Source organism: Pomacea canaliculata, linkage group LG5 (assembly GCF_003073045.1).
Source record: "Pomacea canaliculata isolate SZHN2017 linkage group LG5, ASM307304v1, whole genome shotgun sequence".
Classification (NCBI taxonomy): Eukaryota; Metazoa; Mollusca; class Gastropoda; order Architaenioglossa; family Ampullariidae; genus Pomacea; species Pomacea canaliculata.
In genome coordinates this window covers 16,348,781-16,369,200 of record NC_037594.1, presented here as the reverse complement: position 1 = coordinate 16,369,200, position 20,420 = coordinate 16,348,781, and the positions used below count along the sequence as shown (strand labels likewise).

At 37.6% G+C, this 20,420-nt stretch overlaps 2 protein-coding genes across 3 annotated transcripts in view; one reads left to right on the top strand and one right to left on the bottom strand.

Moving 5' to 3' along the window:
* The window catches only part of LOC112564441 (protein RRP5 homolog), a 29,402-nt gene extending 11,371 nt beyond the window's left edge, over positions 1-18,031 (top strand). Inside the window, exons 2-21 of one of the 2 annotated variants that reach the window (XM_025239270.1) lie at positions 556-675; positions 1,275-1,414; positions 3,129-3,241; positions 3,433-3,500; positions 3,963-4,079; positions 4,611-4,704; positions 5,269-5,351; positions 5,710-5,772; positions 6,207-6,300; positions 6,583-6,666; positions 7,148-7,247; positions 10,367-10,586; positions 12,132-12,222; positions 12,423-12,539; positions 13,034-13,084; positions 13,626-13,786; positions 14,178-14,346; positions 14,780-14,933; positions 16,157-16,322; positions 16,630-18,031. In XM_025239270.1, the coding sequence (XP_025095055.1) occupies positions 3,215-3,241; positions 3,433-3,500; positions 3,963-4,079; positions 4,611-4,704; positions 5,269-5,351; positions 5,710-5,772; positions 6,207-6,300; positions 6,583-6,666; positions 7,148-7,247; positions 10,367-10,586; positions 12,132-12,222; positions 12,423-12,539; positions 13,034-13,084; positions 13,626-13,786; positions 14,178-14,346; positions 14,780-14,933; positions 16,157-16,322; positions 16,630-16,762 (1,992 nt within the window). In that variant the 5' untranslated portion in view covers positions 556-675; positions 1,275-1,414; positions 3,129-3,214 and the 3' untranslated portion in view covers positions 16,763-18,031. Of the gene's footprint in view, positions 1-555; positions 676-1,274; positions 1,415-3,128; positions 3,242-3,432; positions 3,501-3,962; positions 4,080-4,610; positions 4,705-5,268; positions 5,352-5,709; positions 5,773-6,206; positions 6,301-6,582; positions 6,667-7,147; positions 7,248-10,366; positions 10,587-12,131; positions 12,223-12,422; positions 12,540-13,033; positions 13,085-13,625; positions 13,787-14,177; positions 14,347-14,779; positions 14,934-16,156; positions 16,323-16,629 lie in introns of those variants that run through there. The other variant, XM_025239269.1, reaches the window with a different exon arrangement.
* On the bottom strand, positions 16,988-20,158 carry LOC112564442. The gene is made up of 6 exons (XM_025239272.1): positions 19,844-20,158; positions 19,114-19,311; positions 18,710-18,813; positions 18,180-18,322; positions 17,757-17,915; positions 16,988-17,434 (listed from the first exon to the last, which is right to left on the bottom strand). The coding sequence occupies exons 1-5, from the start codon at positions 19,965-19,967 to the stop codon at positions 17,876-17,878; spliced, it is 609 nt and encodes a 202-aa protein (XP_025095057.1). The 5' UTR covers positions 19,968-20,158; the 3' UTR covers positions 16,988-17,434; positions 17,757-17,875.
* Between the last annotated feature and the right edge of the window lie 262 nt (positions 20,159-20,420).

Here is a 20,420-nt window from a genome sequence, read left to right as displayed (position 1 = left end):
TATAAGGCTCTGTTTAAAATGCTTTGTTTGAAGTCTTCCGATTGATTCAAGGGCAACTACTACATTTCTCTGTTGTCATGCTTTTTAGCCTACCCTTTAAGTGCGTTTGTCAACTGTTAGTCTTGGTTGTGTTTCTTTTATTATCACAAAACTAAATCCTTAACTAATTTGCATCCATTTCTCATACTCTGCTCTCCTGTTCATTGCATTATAGCTGTAACATTTGCATCAGATAACTATAGGTTTGGAGAGATGAGCTGCTGCAGGTAGGTTAGTTTTTTTGTTTTGTTTTTTTCTTCCTACAGGTTCCTGACCCTGCATTATTGATTCAAAATATTTTTAGCCCCCTTCAATTTTCACCCTCTAGGCACAACTCTAAGCTCCTAATAGTCAGGTTATCTGGTAAGTCAAAAAAAAAAGAATTTTTTATGGAAAGTGTCCTTATCATTAACATATTTTCATGCGCACATGTGAAAGACTAAAGCACTACAAGTTAAAGTAAGTTACAGCTCATTGTATCTTTTATGTTATAACAGTTAATTTCACTTTTTTCAGCTCATAATCTGAAAACGGGCAGTTTGGAGATTGTTGAGGTTGTAGAAGCAACAAAGTATGGCTATTTATGCAGGACTATGTGGGGTATGAAGGTTCTGGTTACACAGTTTCATGCTGGTGGTATGTACATCTATGCTTTGTCACACTCTGGTGTGTGTGTGTGTATGCCATCTCATATGAAAATGTATGAGTTTATCAGATGAAACATATTTTCAAATTCTGTTTTTATCTTATGTCTACTGGTACTTATTTTTATATAAAAGCTACATATCACAAGAAGGAGATCTATGGCTGCATGTGCAGCACAATGTAACTTGCAATACAGTGTTCCCTCGTTTATCGCGGGGGAGCGAACGTGAGTTCATGGTATTAATACAGTACCGATCTTTACTCAGAGAAACCAAAAAAAAACTGATGCGAACTGGCTGCGAGATGGGAGATAACAATCATGGCTCGTCGCTTACGCATAGCAATGGATTTCTCAGTTTCGATAGCGAAGTAGTGAATCCGCGATAAGTGAACCGCGAAGTCAGCAAGAACTAGTAGCGCTAAGCACTAGTCTCCAAGCACATAATGTCAAAGTATTGAAAGCAGCTGGTTTCATTAGCAGTAATAATTTAAAATGGAATGCTTGTAAAAAGTGTTTGATTTTATGCACACCTGCTCCAAACTTAGATTTTTGATGTCATTTCATAGTGACATTGTTCTAATGATACCAGGAGTTGAACTGCCAGTAGGCACGAAGATCGAGGGAGTTGTTTTGTATGTTGATGCTGTTAACAAGCGACTGGTGATGAGTACAGACAGAGATCTTGTTAGAGATGTATCACGTCGAATTGAAAAACCAACCATGGACAAGGTTAGTAGCCGTTAATTATTTTACGAATATGTGACTACTTAATTAACAATTAATTTAAGGTCACATCCTTGATTTCATGTGCTCACATTAACACCTATGTTATGTGGAGTACAAATCATGGACCACATATGCCAGAGAAGAGAGAAGACAACACTTTTCACCTGCAAAATGTTTTTCACATTCTGGGCCTATCCTAGCAGGGCAGGGTATCCAATAATGATGTCTTATCTTATGCTGGCCTTAACAGCATGTTTGCTCAGATAAAGCAGGCTATAATGGCTAAGACACGTAAAGTGTATAAAGGATGGCCGCATCCCAAAAGACATTCTCTACAACAAACTGACATTTGGAGGGAGAGCCACTGGTTGTCGAAAACTTTTTTTTAAAAAGAGATGTCTGCAAGAGTTATTATGCAGGCACCTGGATTCAGGGAAAGAGAAATAATTGAAACATTGTGCATGCAGCAAGGAGCACAGGAATTCCACAAGCTAAGATACAAATTACAGCGTACAGATGTGTCCACTGTAATACAGGCTTGCTGTTCCTGGGCGCAGTCTGGTGATGCAATGGTTAGCACCTGTCACCAATACAGTGAGGATTGGATGTCCTGGGTTCAGCTCGTGTCTGCCACTCTGTTCTTTCTCTGCATGTGACATCTGTTTACCGGGCTGGCTGCCTTGCCGTGATATAGCCTTAGTTGCTGTCTCAGCGTAATGCACCAATAACTTGTTATTCTTGTCTTGGTCTCTTGAGCTGTATGCATTAGCATGTCCATGGCCATATTCGTTTCTTTGTTTATCTCTTCCTCTCTTGTTACTCTATTCTCTCCCTTCTTGTTGTCATCACTCCTAACTTTTAAAGGAGTCTGGGAATGATAGCATAATTATTTAATGTTATGGTAACCTATGCACTCGTTACACAAAGTCCTTGGGAGAAAGAGTGATGCCCTTTCACCTAACTGGCTAGAGGGGACTAGCTCTCCATCGCTTTTCGTCTTTTCCTGTTAATCTGAGTTCAAGCTTTTTGTGCAATATTGATGTGTGCATCTATATAACGCAATTTCATATATTCATGGATTGAACTATGTGCCTGTGCCACTTCTTTTCTAGAACATTTTATTTCTGCCACGTCAGTACCATCTTGCCATAACTTACATTTTAGATCTGTGCATCAGCAGTGTCAACTTCAGGCGGATTCCTTTTCAACAATAGCTAAAGTTTTGATGGTGAACTGTCACAGCAAGCTTTGTACACAGTAAACTCAGGTCTAATAGGCAAACATTGTGCATCTCTGTGATGCTCTAACAAGAGTTGTCATTATGGAACCATATTTCTGTCTGCAAAAGTTAAGCCACTCCACCAAAGATTAACAGTTGAGCTTCCATAAAAAACATCATACTAACTCTCAACTACTTTTTAAAGCAAAACTTTATTTACTTACCGAAGATTTCATGCAACGGCAAGGATACAGACCACATATGTACTGATAGAATTATTTTACATGAGTGGCCACACTGCGTGAACATGCAATAATCTTTTTGGCTTTTTTGTTGTTGTTTTTTTTTAAGATCAACATTCGTTAATAATTTCTTTGTGTTTTTCTTTCTTTATTTTTTGTTTTTGGTAAAGTACTTTGAGCCTGCCTTTAATGGTGGGGTAAAGTACTTTGTGAATTAGCTTTACTATTATCATTGAAAGGCGATTTTATTTTGCAGGCTCGCAAAGGCCAGACTGTCAAGGCTGAAGTTGTTTTTTTCACAGATGATTTGTACTGGTAGCTCTCAAGCAGCATGCTGTGGGAATGTTTGCATACCTCCCAACAAAACAGGTAAATGGGTATTATCTTGCAGCAGGCATGTTAATAGATTCAGTCATTGTAAGGTTAATAAAGTTTATATAATAGGCAGAGTATGATGAGGTTTAGCACTTTCTATTTGCAAAAAAAAACTTGTATTTATAAATCCTCAAAGTTACTGAGAATAGAATTTCTATTGATTTTCTTTTATTGTAATTTTGTAGCATCTTAATGATGTGACAGCAAAAGCAGCATTCAGTCTTGGAGAGCAAACCCGTGTTGTTATTCTGCAGTAAGTATGCCAATATTTGTATTGCCTTGGATCTCTTTATGTAATATTTGTGTTTTTCAATCAGTATTATACTTCCACTCACCATTCGTCTCAGCATACGTACAGTTGCCATTTTCAGTCTCTGCTAAGATGTACCTTTAAATGCATACTTAGCATATAACACCCTATCTGCTCTCCCCTCGCCTTGTCGATTTCAGCATTGTGTGGCCCTGTTGTTTAATTTACAAGTCTAATTCCTGTGTGAGATAATCAAGATTAAATCTATTTTAATCTCGTACTTCCCACTTACATGTTTGAGAATTGTATGGCTCACTTTTTTTCTTATTTTCTTTAATTTTGTAAGATGCTTAACAGCAGACATGTTTTACATAAAGTATTAGTGTTGATAAAATCAACTCTTATAAATTCAAAATATGTGAAACATATTTTAAATTAACAGACTTCAGTAATGTTTTATTGTAGGGATGATGGCAGAGAAGTATTTGCAGAGTTGGAAAAACGTATTCCTGCAGCAGTGTCTGAAAAAGGAAGTCTCACAAGCAGACACGACCTTCAGCTTGGTCAGATTGTAACAGCCATGTAAGTCTGTGACACCAGAAGATGTTTATTTTTATTTGGTTTTTTCATGCAGCACTGTCATACTGTAATGAGTTGTGGTAGGTCATGTATTGTTTCGTATACAAATTGTGTCGTGTGTCTGACGTCTTGTGTGTGTCATTTGTTTCATGTCACATGAAGCAGAAAAGATGTTATATATAAGAGGAAAACTGTTGCTCTCAAAATGGCCAAGTGAGCAAGAATACAACCGTCTTTGTCCGCCATCTTCTTTATAACTCTCTTTGAGACATTACTCTGAACTTGTGTATCCGATTCGATTCACCTTTAAATCTCTTCATCCTCATCGTCATCGTCAAGCATTGTGTTGTGTGTTTAATATGTCATGCATATGCAAGGTAAGTGTACGTTCGTCATATTATGCGTACTTTAATTTTAATTATACATTTTCTGTCCAAGTTACTTTTTCATAGATATTCAAAAGCTTGATCAGCATCTCTGGCTGATGACTCAATAATTTTTACAAAGTGCGTTAAACTTTTTAAATCTTTGCAGCATACATGATCTTTACCCTGGACAGATGAATATCAAGATTGGTCGCATTCCTGCTAGGGTTCACATCACAGAAGTGGTGGATGAAATCAGAGAGGTAGAGTGTTTAAAAATACCTTTTTAATTCATAGGTAAAAGAGATACTCAGATTATAATTGGTAATATTGGTTGGTTTTTTTTTTTGTTTTTTTTTTTTTTTCTTTTGAATACTCGTCAACAGGACTATAGATAGCTGTTAAATAGAGAAAGCTGTTAAATGGAGAAAACTTAGATGGCGAGTTCTCTTATGTACAGAAAAAAGTTGTATTAACTAAACAGTTACAACATGAGACTGTTCTCCCACATTACTATAACTTTGTCCATCGCCATGAACTGTGGACAGTCATGCCTAATGCGTTGAGCGCACCTTTCATGGTGGGGAAAAGCGCTACACAAATCAGCATATTATTATTATAAATACAAGTAGACATCACACTTGAATTTCTCTTCATTATGTTAAGCTTTTTTTGTGTTAACAGACAAGTTATTTATAATGTTTTGATAATTAGTATCTTGTAAAAAAAAAAAACTTGGCCAAATTGAAACAAAAATCTTCTCACTTTGCCTTATAATGCCAACAAAATAGGCCAATTCATAAAAAAATCTTACTGTGTGTGTCCAGGGGAGTTGTGTATACCAGGGCTACAAGAAAGGGCAAGAAGTTAAAGTGAAGATCATTGGCTTCCGAAGTTTGAAGTCCCAAAAGTAAGAATGCTGTTTTTTTAGTTGTTTGGTGGGGTTTCTCTCTCTCTCTCTCTCTCTCTCTCCCTTTTTTTTTTAAAGTTTGCATCCTGCTATATTTCCTTGTAGCTATAGATTGTGTGTTTGTGGTGGGGTTACATGTTGGGGAGTGAGTAGAAGTAATATGACTGTGTACATGCATGTATATATATACACAAGCAGAGTGGTGCATTTAATATTACATTTAAGTGCAGAAATAAATTGTTCTAATGGGAAATAAAATTATGTAAGAATGTCACGCTCTTCAACAACATGTTCCGTATGGGAGAGTTGCTGTGTTTGAATACATTTATGTTTGGGTTCTTTTTTTGTCTCCACATAGGTATCTTCCAATATCACACCCCAAATTCCATACAGCAATGCCTGAGTGCACATTGAGACCAAGGTAGATGACAAAAGTTATTCTTTCTCTCTCTCTTTTTGAGCATTAACTGCATTTCCAAAATTTGCCATATTGATCTATTGTGGATGTATATATAAAAAGAAGAAAGTGCACTGGTGGTTGTTAAAATAAAATTCTGACCATAATATAATATGTTCATGCTTTGTTTTGTGTGTGTGTGCTATATCATTGATTCATGCTCAGAATTATGCCCTTCTCAGCAATTAGCTTAAATTTATGCTCATTGTGGGTGTGAGGGTATAGGGGTTGCATTTGTGCTTGTGCAGACATCTATGCATGCATACAGAATGTGGTTGGCAAGAGCAACATAAGCAGATTTCATGTTGTCTTGGCACTTCCCTTTATAATACAGCAGTAAATAACATTATCCTTGCAAATCTTTTTTTTCATATCTGAAATTTTTCCACTCTCTGCAGCAAAGTTGATCATGAGGGATATGTTGAAACGGATCTGTCTTCACACAACCAGAAGCCGAAAATTGGTGACAAAGTCCTTGTATATCCAATTCAGGTATGTGTTATGATTATGTTGAGAAATGATAAGTTACACTGATGTGTAACGTTCATTTCTTTTCCAGATGTTTAAGCCTTGTTAAAATGGTGTGTGTGTATATTCATAGGAGAGAGAGAGAACTATACTTTCTACTGTTATTGTATGTTGTGCTTTTCTGTGCAGTTTTACATTTGGTTACAGCTGCTTATACTATGTCAGTCATTTTGTTAGTCATGTCTTTCATCCCTGTATGCTAGCTTTATTTTGCCCCCTTTTATTTTCTTTTTTTTTTTTTTCTAGTATGAGCACAATAAACTCTGGGTGAATGTCAGTACCACACAAACAGGAATCATCTCTGTCTTCGATTTATCCGATGATCTTGGGGTAAGTATCATTTTGTAGTGTCGGATTAAAAGAAAGAGTAAAATGTGAAATTAACCGCAGAGTTACTGGCAAGTGAATAGAATGTAGCACTGCTATTTGTCATAGAAATTCAAATGAGAACTGTAGTGTTCAAAGGTTTGTACCTTTTTAGAAGCAGTTTTGACTTAAATTATTGGGAAATATTATTATTTAATAAAATTAAAAAGAAAAGATTTAAATCAGTTTTACTATGCACTTGATTGTTTTCTGTCTTTCTAAGATACTTTTCCTTCATTACCCCTTACCTTTCTTATTCACCAGTTAAAATTTTCACTTTTTTCCTCTTATATGCATGCATTGAAACGTACACTCGCAGGGATTCTTATTTTTGAGATGAGGTGAAATGAGTTGTTCTGTGTCATGAATCATCCCAGGAGTAATGTGTTATTTAAGTTTTTTTTTTTTTTGTTTGATGGCATGATTGAGGAGATTTATTTGCCAGGTTTTGCGACAACCAGAGAAACATTTCCTGCCATCACATGGCTACACTGCTACTGTTGTGAGTGTAGAGGATCAAGGCTTGCTTCATCTTACATTCACGGGTGAGAAAAATTACAGTAACCCAGGGCTTCTGCTTACGCAAAAAATTGCGTACAGTACGCATTAAAAGTTCGGAGGACCCCTTCAATTTTTGTCAATGGGGTTCCCTTCAAATTTGGGTGAAGAACGGGGACCCCTTAAAAATCTGAAGAAGGGGTCCCTGGGACCCTAAAGAATTTAGCCTTAGCAGAAACCCTGGTAACCTATTAGACTTTAAGGATATTTTATTTTCTTAATTCTTAATTTTCTTAACTCTAACAGAGCTTTTGCTTCTCCTTTGGGTCATCTGGTATCGAAGATAGAACTTTGTTCCAGGACTAATCCCACTGATCAGGGGCAGTAATTAGATAAAGAACAGCTGTATCCCTTAAACTTGTGACAGTTGGGTTGTCTGGTATCAAAGAAAGAGAATTTACAGGGAGCATTTTATGTTTACTGTAATCATAAGCTATTTAAACATAATTATGAGTACAATGCTTCCATGCGCCACAAGTCTTTGCGACAGTCTTCAGAGTCATCAATGGGAGTGACTGGTTTTATTGGATGGTCGTCTCAGTGTGCATTTAGCATTCACCCCTTAACCCAATATCCTCTAGAGATACCTGTACTGGTTTATCCTCTTATCATTAGAAATGTTTATTGACTGTTTGCTGTTATGGGCAATACAAAGAAGATATGAGTACAGTGATACCTCGGTTCTTGAACGCATTGACTTTCGACCAAATCGGTATCACAATGAGAGTAACGTCCCTTCGCCTGGCAGGTTTGAAGGAGGCGGTTCTCCGCAATTTTTGTATTTTTTTATTAGTTTGCTGTGTTTTTGGTGCCCATTGGTTAGCCCGGTGCTTTTTTTTCGTTTCGTCGTTGCTGTACAAGACTATTTGACTTTGTTTTCTTCTGCGATTTCGGATTTTCCGTCGACTTCTGGTCTTCTCTGCATAACGGTTTTTTTTTCTGAAGATCTTGAAGATCACACAAGTCAGTCCTTTGATTTCAAAATGTTCATGCAGTTTTCCTCTGTTTTGTGATTTCATCATTGCTCTATTTTGCATTGCTACTGTATGACGACGCTACGGCTTTCCAAGCTGTAGATCTGAACTCAGGGCCGTTGAGATCCAGTACGGGCCCAGGGCAGACGACTTGCTAAACTGCCTGATTGTACACCAGCAAGTCAGCCTTACCATCGACATCACCTCCCCACCATTGTGCAGATAAGAAGACCCTGTTTTCCTGCTCTGTGAACACTGAGGACTGGCTGTTGCCACACGATATTTCAGATACAAGAGCTTTTCTCGGAGTTTGCTTCTATGGCGAACACTAACAGTCCTTTGCGCAGCTGATACTAACACTGGCAGCTGAGAGTCTCAGTCGTTCCACGAGAAAGAAGTGCAAACTATTTGTAATTTTGTGGTTATTTGTGGTTAATAAGGGCGATCACTGTAGATCTAACGGTGATGACTCCAGATAACAAGGATCGATGACATCGGAAAAATATTGAGAATATACTGTGAATATCTTAAGAATATGAAGGAATATTATCATATTATACAACGAAAAAGGGGATCGTCGCTTCACTTTCTTTACTGCAACTCAAGTTCGCTGCGGCAGTGAGTGAAGCACGCGAGAGCGATCGACATCCAGCCTGTAGATCCAGTCAGTTCGCAGAATGCAACACAAAGACACTTCAATCATGCGGCTTGTAGATGTTGATCACAATCCTTCTCCTGATTTGTGGACCTGTGTTTGTGAGTAGTGGTCATGCGCTTTGCAGCAGCAGATCGTTCGCTCACAACTATGGTCCTCTTTAGCCGTCGGATCGTTTGATACTGTGTGCAACTTCACTGTGTGAACTTTCCTTTAGGTTTTCTGTGGTTGCTAATGTGGCTTTTATTTGTGTACTTTTATGTACAATTTTTCGGCGCATTGAGCGTTTCTCAAGGATTCGGATTTTGCGCGTTACAAAACTCCTTCTTCTTCTTCTTCTTCTTCTTCTTCTTTATTCGACCAGGAAATTCGAGAAAATTTTGTCTTGGAATCCGAACAAATATTTGGAACTCGAACATCCGAACGTCCGAGATGAGCCGAATGGCGTTCATTCGGCCCAGCGCGCCTTGCTTGCGTCATCAGTGTGAGTGCAGAGAGAGAGAGAGTCATGTTTTGTGGAGAGAGTCATGAAATGTGTGCAAAATGGGCAGAAATCGCAAATTTTGTTGAACAACATCACCCTGATAAAGTGGTAGCAAATAGAGCAGTTAACATTTTTAATGACAATGTTATGTCCACTTTCCGCAAAATTTTGCAAAGGAGAAAAAAACAGCAAACAATTGACAAATTCTTCCGTAAAGAAATCAGACAAGCAACTGCAGAGCAAGATTCTGATTCTCCTCAGCAAAAGATACAGAGAACAGAAACACCCGAAGAGCAGTTACCCTCTGTTTTTATTGAAGAGGACTCCCCTTCAAAACAATAACCATCCCCCTTCCCTCCTTCCTCCACATTCATTCCCTCCTGCCATAAAGTTTGGTACAGGTACAGTAGATGAAACAAAATTTACTGTACTGTACATTTTATTTTTTTTTGTTTTAATAAATACACTTTTATTTCTTGTTGAAACTCATGTTTTTCTACATATTATATGCAAATTAGGCCAGTAAATAGGCATTTTCTGGGGCTTGGAACGAATTAATCCAGTTTCCATTATTTCCTATGGGTTTTATTGCTTCGGTTCTCGAACAATTTGGTTCTCGACCGTCCTCCCGGAACGAATTATGTTCGAGAACCGAGGTATCACTGTATTCAGTCTTTTGATAAGAAGAACACTGGAGTATTCAGTTGGGGTTTTTTTTGTTTGTTTGTTTTTAATTTAAGTGGAGAAGCTTTCAAAGATTTATGTTTAAGTTATACATAGCATTTTTCTGACCCACCCATCCCTTAGTCCTCACTTTATTTATCTAACATTTTTCTGTTGTACATATATTTGCCTATTGATGTGAAGAAAAAGAAAACTAATCAAGAAGAGTGCTCAGCTTTTATTCTCTTCTTGAATCAAGTATGGACTCATTGCAAAGCTGTTTCATGCCATGCAGTGTAAAACCATTTAAGAATGAGAATTCTTTTGCAGGGAGAAGAGAACAGGTGCTGGAGGGAAAAAAAGTCAAAGGAAAAGTGACAAGCATATCAGACAACCACATTTATTTACGTTTCCCAGATGACTACAGAGGTCAATTGCTGGCTACTGATGCTAAGTTAAAGAATGTGGAAGTGGGAAAGTTTTTGAAGGTTTACATTGAGTCTTGCAATGAGAAGGAAAATTGCAGCTTGCATCTGCATAAACCTAAGAGGTCTGTATTTTCCTCCTATTTTTGTGAAAAACCAAACTAGTGCACACATGAGAAAATTAATCACGTTTATTTTCCCATTAGGAACTCCTCTCAACATTCAATCAAAAATAAACCTCAGACAACAGAATTCCTTTATCTTTCTACTACCAGTTTAAAAAGGGATTTGTAAGTGACAAATTATATTGAAGAGGATGTGTCTTTGTACTGTACCAGATGATGTGACTGGAGTTCACCTTACTAGTTACCTCAATTCCAGCTATACACTTCTGATTGGTAAAAGTTGATCGATGAACAGGGAGCACACAAACTTGCACAACTCACACCCCATCTTGCATCGCCTAGCCAGCGAGTTCTCCTGTCCCATTTTCACCCACCCTTAGTTGAGTCGGTTGTGTTACCTTGTGACATTGAGAATTTTTGCGGTACAGCAAAGTTGCCTGCCAACTCACATTTGCTGTCTCAAGTGCCTCTTGTTGTTTTGTCAACTTGCTGAATTTTCTGGTCTGAGGATAGATGGATGAAGGTGGTCAAGGGCAAACTGTGTAGAAAAAAGGACACCTTGTTCTGTTAAAATGTGTTCTTTAGCTTTGGAGGATAAAGATAAGGCTAAATAAGCAAAAATGCTTCATCCTTCACAAGCAACAGCAACATTACAATTCCACTACAGCCAACTTAAGAACTGGGCAGGTCGGCACAACAGCACAAACCTTCTCCTACTCATATCTTGCAGGGTCGTGCTGTGTCAACTTGTAATATTCCATCCTTTAAAGAAGCAGTTCGTGCCTCGGGATATTGCAGCTTTCAAAAACTTCATTTGCTGAGCTGGCACATCCTTTATGTATACTATGTCCTTGTTTCTTTTTGTTGCCACACTACTTGCCAGTCATTTTCCAACTTTCCTACCTGCTCTGATTCAATAGGCAAGTCTGTGCATTTGTTTCCACATTAACAGTACATGTCAGTGGCTTCCTGCCAGTTGTCCATTTCCACATTTGATAGTTTTACCTGAGATTTTGATTTTCTGATTGAAGTCAGTAGCACATCAGCAGCATAACTCATCCAATCTACCAGTCTCTGCTGCTCTGTAGCTTAAAATAGAGTGGCCTCCCAGTCTGCAGCCCGACTGGAATTGAGGTACTTTCCATATGTCGTGACCTATAGTTTCCTCCCACTTCCCTACTGTAAGTCTCTTCACTAAATCAGCAAAAATCTGGAGAGTTCAGTTCATTGGCTAGATGGGACAGGATGGGGGAGGGAGTTCTCCCTGTTCATTGGTCAGCCTTGGCTAGTCAAGAACAGAAAGCTAAAATTAAGGTAGCTAGTAGGGTAAACTCCACACAGTCATGTTATCTGGTAAGTAAGAAATTTCTTAATGGTTTTTTTAAAAAGTATTTGGCAGTCATTGATAGAATATGTGAACAGCAAAATAAAAGTGTTTCAGCACATCACATGTATTTTAGCAATGCCACTATTTCAATTCCAAACCACAATTCATTATAATGTAGAAATGGATTATTTTGACTTGTCTGTTGTTATAATTTGCAGTACTGGTGCTGAAGATCAACCTCAACAAAATATTCAAAAATTTCCAAATGAGAAGCAGAAGAGAAAACTTTCAGTGACTGTACAGCAGAAGGTATAATTTTTTTTTCTGTGCATGATTTTAATGTATATCTTTAAATGTAACATTTACATGTTTTTTTTCCAGTGTTAAAAGATGAAAATTGTGCTTTGTGGTAGAGGAGAGAAAATTTTAAGAGTTATTATTTTATTTAAAAAAGTAATAAAATAATAGCTCAAATAGAAATTAATTAATTGTAAAATTCATCTGGTCAGGGCAATAAAACATCGGAAGCAAAAGTAGAGAGGCTGAATGTTCTGGATACTTTTTCATGGGAACCTGTCACATCAGTGGATTTACCCAGCAACAATGAAGAGGATATCAGTGATGAGGTATCAATTCTTTTAATCTCTGATATAGGAAGCAGATGAGACAAAGCTGGAAAGATGTTCTTGGTTCTGTGTATAGTCTGAACCTTGTGGAAGATGGGCTTTAGTGTCAGTTCCTAATTTTTCTTGTTTGACCAGTTTTCCCCCACATGTCCCACTGGTGATCTACACTGTTATCATCTACAATAATACAGTTAGCTTTAGGTCCTAAATATGTCTTGCAGCAATGTACTAAAGGGAGGTGCAGACACGTTTTCCAAATTTACTTTTTTTTTATCAAATAGAAGCAAAGCCTATTAGCAAAATGGTTTTTCTACTAAAACTTATCAAGCAGCTTCCCTTTAGTCCTTTTCCTTTATAACATGTTTTTTAATGATGGTTATTAGCATGGTAAAACATGCCAATTTTAGGCATGACAATTACTTAAAATAATATAAATGGAAATAAACTTTTAAATGGGGAGGAGGGATTTTTAAATACTTAATGACTATTTTCAGGAACCAAATAAAAAGAAGAAAAAGATTTCCAGCCAAACAGCAGTTTCATCAGTGAGTTACTCATAGTTTTTTGTTACTTTGTGTGTTTCAACAACAGCTTTTTATGTTTTTTAATCTTCTTTGTGGTAGCTTTAAACTTTAAAGTTTTAATGTTTTGAAAACTGCCTTTGTTATCAAGCTAAATATCTGCCATCTCACAATCTGCAGTTGTGAAAAACATTCAGCCTTCCACAGATTAAAGAAATCCATGCTGCTGCTAATTTTAAAATCTGAATGTTTCATGGAAAAATTGGGGGTAGGGGACTTTTTGTTGTTGTGCTCTTTGCTATTTAGTATTTTGAGTCACTGATAAAAAATCTGTAAATAACAACAGAAAAAAGTTCTATTTGATCTTAATTTTGTCTAAAGCCAAAATATGTGTAGTAAACAAAATTTCTCCAATTTGAAATTAATAAATGCATCTTGTTTTATACATGTTGGTATTCCTGTCCATGTACATGTTAATATTTCATTGCATGATGTACTTGAAAAAAAGGTTTTCTTTTTCCCCATTCTGCCAAAATAATTTGGGTTTCCATCTTCTCCTTCTTAGGAATCTTCTGCTGAGCAGCCTGTGGATTTTGACAAGCTGCTTTTATCTCAGCCTGACAACTCCATGCTTTGGATCCAGTACATGTCTAAATACTTGAATGAAGGAGATGTGGAAAAAGCCAGAGGTGTGGCAGAGCAAGCCCTGAAAACTATATCATTTAGGTAGGATCATCCTTCTCAGTTCAGGCTTAATAGATCAGCTGAATAAAGTAGAAGTGGGGTAGTGTTGATGAATGCAGTAAACTATAGTTAGGGTCATTGCATACTTGCTTGTAATAGCAAGGAACAGTAAGAGATAATTATTTATATTATTATATAAAGGAGTGCTGTGTTATAATATCTGCTTGCCTGTCTTGTAATGAAAAGTTTCACAGAATCAACCTCCTTGAGGCCTGGTATATTATCTTCATATGCTTTTCCTTCTCATTCCTGTAATAGGGGTCAGCTGTTGACCCAGTTTCTCTGTATCCGCAGATTAGTGAAGGAAGTTAGAACATTATATTTGATCTCCTTCCAAATGTATTCCATTTCTACATGATATATCATGTCACAGGGAAGAGCAGGAAAAGCTGAATATTTGGATTGCACTCCTCAACCTTGAGAATCGCCATGGCAGCAAGGAACAGGTTGCCAACACTCTTCATCGTGCCTTGCAGGTCAATGATCAGTTAAGCTTGTATCGACGTGTTGCTGCCATGTTCACCACTGGGGGCCAGCTTGAGGTGTGTGTGTATTGCTTGTTCCTATGACAAAATTCTTGCTTTGGCATCAATAGAAGGAAAATCATGTTAGTGTTCTGTCTTGGCTTATCAGGCTTTATCCTTTTTTTGGAGTGTTTAATTTAAACTTTTTAAGAATACTAGCAGGATTCTTTTATTTGACAAACAAAATGGCAACTATATTGCTCACCGAGATATTAGGAATACCAAGAAGACTGATCAGGTGGATTCTTTCATGTGTGTTTATTATTTAAAATGTTAAGCGACAAAAGTTTAATGCTTGCTAGAAATCTATACCTTCATTTCCCCTCTCTCTCTCATTCTCAAGCATTTCTTAATTACCTTCACTTCTACCTTCCTACAGGCAGCAATACGCTATAGGTCATCACTAAACTAAAAGCTTAGCTAAGTGTTGATATACCACTTGTTTGACCAGGATGCTGAGCGGACTTACCAAACCATGGTACGCAAATTCAGGCAGAACAAGCAGGTCTGGGTGGAATTCGCATTGTTTTTCTTCAAGCAAGGGCGTGTGGATGCTGCACGTAAATTGCTGCAGAGATCACTTCTCAGCTTGGAGAAGCGTGATCGTAAGTCCAAGAAGTTACTTTTTTTAAAAATAGCAAAACAGTAGGATTGATGGGGTAGAAGGTAAAGGATCTCATAGCTTAGAGGTTATATTTTCAGTTAACTATGGTTCCCCATATCTAGAATATGTCATAAGGAAGGTATAGTACAGCTCTCACATTACTGTCTTTTAACTTCCATAGCAAAGCATATCACTGCTGGTTGAATGGAGGGTGGTTTTTTTTATCACTAGCCTAAACAAAATTCGAACGTGGTATTTAGCTCATGTCCTACACACAATCTAATGACTAAGAAACCACTTAGCTACCAGTAAAATTTTAGGGTCTTTTTGCTTTGGAATTAATCTCTTTGTGGCAAACTATAAAAATGGAAGGAATGCTGTTTTTATCCACCATGGTTCCCAGGTCCTTTTAAATTGAATTTTCGCCGAAAGGCCTTTTAAGTCCTTTTATTTGCCATGCGGTCCTTTCAAATTCTCACACAGGCCCTTACATTTTCTCTGTGACCCTTTTAAGTCCTTTTATCGATAAAATATTACCACAAATTTATTTCCGGAGTTGACTTTGGCGCAAAATACCGACGATTTTTCGCCGCATGTTTGGTCTACACATCTGTACAACACTAGTTGCCCTTCCGTATTCGCAAAAAACACTCTTTTTTCAAAAGGTCTTTAGAAACTTACTCTTTCTTGAACTTTGATCTTCTAGTACTACTGTGCATAGTTCTATTTCTCTCTCTCTTCCCGTTAGAGTGTGTGTGCGAGAGAGAGACATGTGAACTGACTTTTGTATTACACCAAAGAATGGCTTTCAGGTTTTGCAATTATTATTACTTAGATTTCTAGAAAACTTGGAACATTAACGGTGTATGTTATCAGCGCACTAAGGACACTTTTTAAGTTATCTAATCTAAATATGGCAGACAGGCATCAAAATTAACTCTTTGATCATTTATTACTAGAAATACATGTATTTGAGAACATAGAGAAGACCACAGATTCATAAATAATACATCTTTCCGACCACACAAGAGAAAAACTTAAGCATTGATGACTGTCACTTAGGTCCTTACGAATGCATGAAAGGTACTTTTAAGGTCCTTTTTTGGCACCATCCCTGATCCCTGGGAACCCTGTCCACTTTAAGTTAAAAATCTGGGTGAAAGGTGGAGTAATAGTGATGTTGTAGATTGTCGGAATTGAGTAAATTATGTATTTTTTCCACAGATGTGGAAACCATTTCTAAATTTGCTCAACTGGAATACAATCATGGGAGTCCTGAGCGAGGTGCCACCATGTTTGAGAAGATAATTGCTGAGTTTCCACGCCGCTCAGACATTATGTCTGTTTATATTGACATGGTCACCAAGCAAGGGGACCTTCAAAAAGCAAGGTCAGAAAGGAACGTTTTTATTTCTTAGATAATTTTAGATCAAAGATAATAAGTGAAGGACTATTTTTGTTCTTTAACAGCATCCATCAGTTAAAATTATATCATGACATAGCATTGGGATTAAGAAAATACTGCAGACTTGAACTTCTGGGCAGCTTCAGTAGCTCCTTTTCTTCATTTGTGATAAGATATGCTATGTTCAGGTAAATCTAAGCCTGACAATATTGTGTCCAGTCAAAGACTTCTTTAAAAATTCACATTTACCATCCAGTTGTAGCATCATCAGATCCTTGCTTCTGTCTTACAGGGACCTTCTTGACAGAGGACTTGCTTCAAAAAGTGCACAGTTTTTCTTGAAGAAATATCTTCAGTTTGAAGAAAAATATGGGAATGACGAAACACGTGCCAAAGTTCAGGCACTGATAGAAAAGTCTTGTTAAATGGTGGTGGAGAAAATAGCACATAGATTGTGATGTGTGTGTCTGAGAGAGAGAGAGAACATGCTTATATAAATGAAAGGATGTAGATCTATATGTGTGTGATCTGAGTTATGTATGGTCATGTATGGAAATGCAAGAGGAACAAGAGAACAGACCAATTTATGATGTACTTTTATACATTTATGTAATCTGTCGAAACAAGGACAAAAGACTCAAGCCACGAAATAATGCATGCTTGCTGTTTTATAGTTAAACATATTGTTATGCATCACTTTCCCTCCAAAATACCACCTGCATTTCACAAAAGTAATGCCTCTTTTGGGTACAGCAGTGAGAGTTTCGTGGTGAGAAAATTATTATTTTTTTTTTGCATTGCATTTCATCTTGTAAAGGATTAATTTGTCCAAACTAGTTTTCATTTAATATGCCTTAAGCCTGTCTTGCATGCTGACACATTTCTTAGTATAATGGCAATTTTGAGTATAACACATCTGCAGAAAGCAGAGTAAGTCACACAGTTCATTGCAGATTATTATCAATCTCATATTCTCCTAATTCATAATCACCTTCTCCAGTGGCCACAAAAGAACGGAGGTTGGCAACAATGTCAGCAATTTTCTTGATCATCTTAATCTTGTATTCAAGATGTGTGTCTTCTAGTAGGTGCATCAACTGGAATGACATTGAATGAGAAATTCGCATGAAAAGAAGCCTTTTTTTTTTTTTCATGTAAAGATAATACAGCAGTGAGAGATTTCATGAAAGTGAATTTATAGCTGTATAAATGGAGCCAAAAAATGTATTAGCTAATGCAAAAGATCAAGATTGTATTAAGAACAGAATTTATCCAGATTAAGACATGGAGTTTGCAAGAAGAGTGTTTAAAGCTGTAAGTTGCAATGACATAACAGTGTAAACAACTATGACAGAACAATATGCACTACAAAGTACAAACAAATTACAGAAGCATTTTTCTAATGTAGATTTAACTCACATGTGGATCATTGACTGGTCCATCTTCAATTTTCTTCATGATTTCAAGAAGTAATGTATGTGATTCATGCTCCATATCCAAGGCTGTTTCCATGGCCACCAAACCCACTTTTTTGTCCTCTAGTCCAAGATGAAGCTTCTCAACCACTTGTGGCCTGTGCTATAAGTCATGAACAATTTCACAAATGGTTTCACACAGTGTACTGTATTCTTCATTTTCAGTGACCGTCCTTGCCTCAAATAAGTCACTAATAAATATTACACTGGAAACAAGGAGTCTGCCTGTAGCCTGATGCATTTTGAGTCGTGTCAGTATTTTATAACCTGGACTTAAAGGCACATTTTCCTAGCTAAGGATGCCTAGAGACCCAATGACATTATTTTCATTCATTCCTCTCTTCCCATCTCTGTTATTCGCACTCACCACATCCTCAAGCTGAACCACCCTCCACGTTTATTGATGTAACTCAGGAGGTCTCTGGTCATATCTGTGCTGGCTTGCCACATTCCTAGAAAGAACTTTTGGAATCCAGGCAGCTGAACATCAGCCCTATCGCAGAAGTAGGCCTAGGTTCCAAGAAAATAGGAAAGATTATTGGTTTGTCCTTGTACCTTCTGTTGTCATCAGGGTTAGTGTGTGTGAAACTGTATTTTAGTTAAATAAAGTGAATAAATTTGTGTGTTTATTGTTATGGAATCAAAATATTCATGGTTTCAGTGACAACAGTGGTAACCCCTTGGATAAAAATGAAAAAACTATCCAGAATATAATTGTTAGTGGTTGCTAGGATCTGACTGGCTATTGGTTATATACAATTTAAAAAAAAGAGAGAGAAAAGGTAAGCTAGTTAACTCTCTTAAACTCTTGTTTCCCAACTAGAAAGATAGTAGCTGATCATCAAAGTACATTAAAAGGGTAAATTGGCAAGAGATACAAGAATGCTGTTTAGTTACCATGGCAAAATATGTGTAACTGTGATTGAGGTAGAGCTCTAAAAGCTGGTTCAACAGGGCAGGCGAAGCCAGTCGTTGTTCAACAAGATTTACAGACCTTCGTGCTGAAAATAATTGGTAAAGTTAGAAATCGCAAGAAAATTGTTTGTACGGCCAGAGACAGGTATAAGCTAAGTTTTGAAAGTATAGTTTCTATATCTTAGTTTCCTGTTCTGTGGGTATATTTGTACTGCTTCATTGCCACTCTTACCTATGCTCATAGTCCGCAGACTGAATTGTTAAAGGATTGAGAAAATATCAATATTCCTATTGTAAAAAGATGACTGCTTTATGTTAGTAGTGGCCAGGATCCTTTTTTCCTAGATTCCCATTTAAAAAACAGGATTGCCTCAGTCGTCACCTACCGACACACTGGGTGCGGTCATCGTGTGAAGACACCCATCGTCCTCCAGTACATTTGTATGTCAGCTGCTGCCGCTGTGGTTCAGGCCGCATGTTGGCGGGACAGTTCAGCTTACAGTTGTATAAAGTGCTGGCCCGCTTTTTGATACAGTGGTACCGACCCACGGAGGTATATGGCGCTTGAAACGGTGGGCATCCGCCTGCGGACAAGTTGGGAATCAAAGATGCGAGCATATGTCGAGCTTTACATCTGAAGTTTGTAACATGTAAACTATAGATATTTCGCAGTCACAGAGTATGTGCGTGTAAGAGAATTTGCAGATATGCTTTTATGAGTTCATGCTTTTATGAATGCAAAGGTAGCGACAATTGGGTTAAATGTGAAGAACAGGTTGTTGCCTATAACAGTGTAGAGGTATGCACGTATTAACATTCTTACCAATTGGTAGAAAGTGTTACCACACACAAACACATAAGCCTTACGACATAATTTCTGTAACGGAATTATGTTCATTTGAAATCGAGTTACTTAGCATAGTGATTCGAACATCGTAACCAAGAACTTGTGTTTACACACGCCCATGATCCTAGTTCAGTGTTATGTAAGCTAAGTAAATCGTGTTTAGAAACCAACATTTAAAAAAAAAATCTACTCTCTTGACCTGTGGAAAAGCTTAAAGAGAAAGGTTGATGTGTAAAGGTTTGTGCAGTTACGGTAAACCCGACTCTTACCTGCTCTCGTCGATCGAGGGTAAACCTCAACTTGCGCCCTGCTGCCTTGCAGCACAGTCAGCTGCAGGAACACAGCCAGGAAAATAGCGAGACCTCCAAAAACCACCCAAGTACTCCGCTCCATTATTTGATGAACGAAACCCTGAACGTGTCAGGCGAAAACTATTGCTTACCTGACTTGACTACCACTCACTCCAACAGTCCTCAAGTTTCAGGGCCAACACTTCGATATCAAGCTAGCAAAAGTTCAGTCGCAGTAGGTAGCCCATCAGCTTATTTCGCGTGTTAACCAATGGACAGTAAACGTTATCACATGGTGCCGATAAGACAATTATCGCTAGGTATATGTGTTCCATATTATTTAGGGCAACGGTCTTCTGTCCCAGTTATCAAAGTCTCCGCTTCATCGGTAGGGTTGTCTGCTTCAGCGTCCCTTCAATACTTTGTCAGAGGTCAGCTATCAGAGTACATCTACAGGTGTGAATGTAGTCACAGACGCAGTTAATGGAGTTCTATTTCACACAGCTGGGTCAAAGATAATAGCATTTACATGGCACGGCACATAGCGTTGAAAGTG

What these genes read in the sequence shown, in the direction of transcription:
- LOC112564442 (XM_025239272.1), bottom strand. Translation starts at nt 19,967, where the DNA reads ATGGAGCGGAGTACTTGGGTGGTTTTTGGAGGTCTCGCTATTTTCCTG. An exon ending in GTTACACATATTTTGCCATG is followed by an intron (nt 18,323 to 18,709) that starts GTAACTAAACAG and finishes CTTGGAACCTAG; the next exon opens with GCCTACTTCTGCGATAGGGC. An exon ending in TGGTTCAGCTTGAGGATGTG is followed by an intron (nt 17,916 to 18,179) that starts GTGAGTGCGAAT and finishes CATGACTTATAG; the next exon opens with CACAGGCCACAAGTGGTTGA.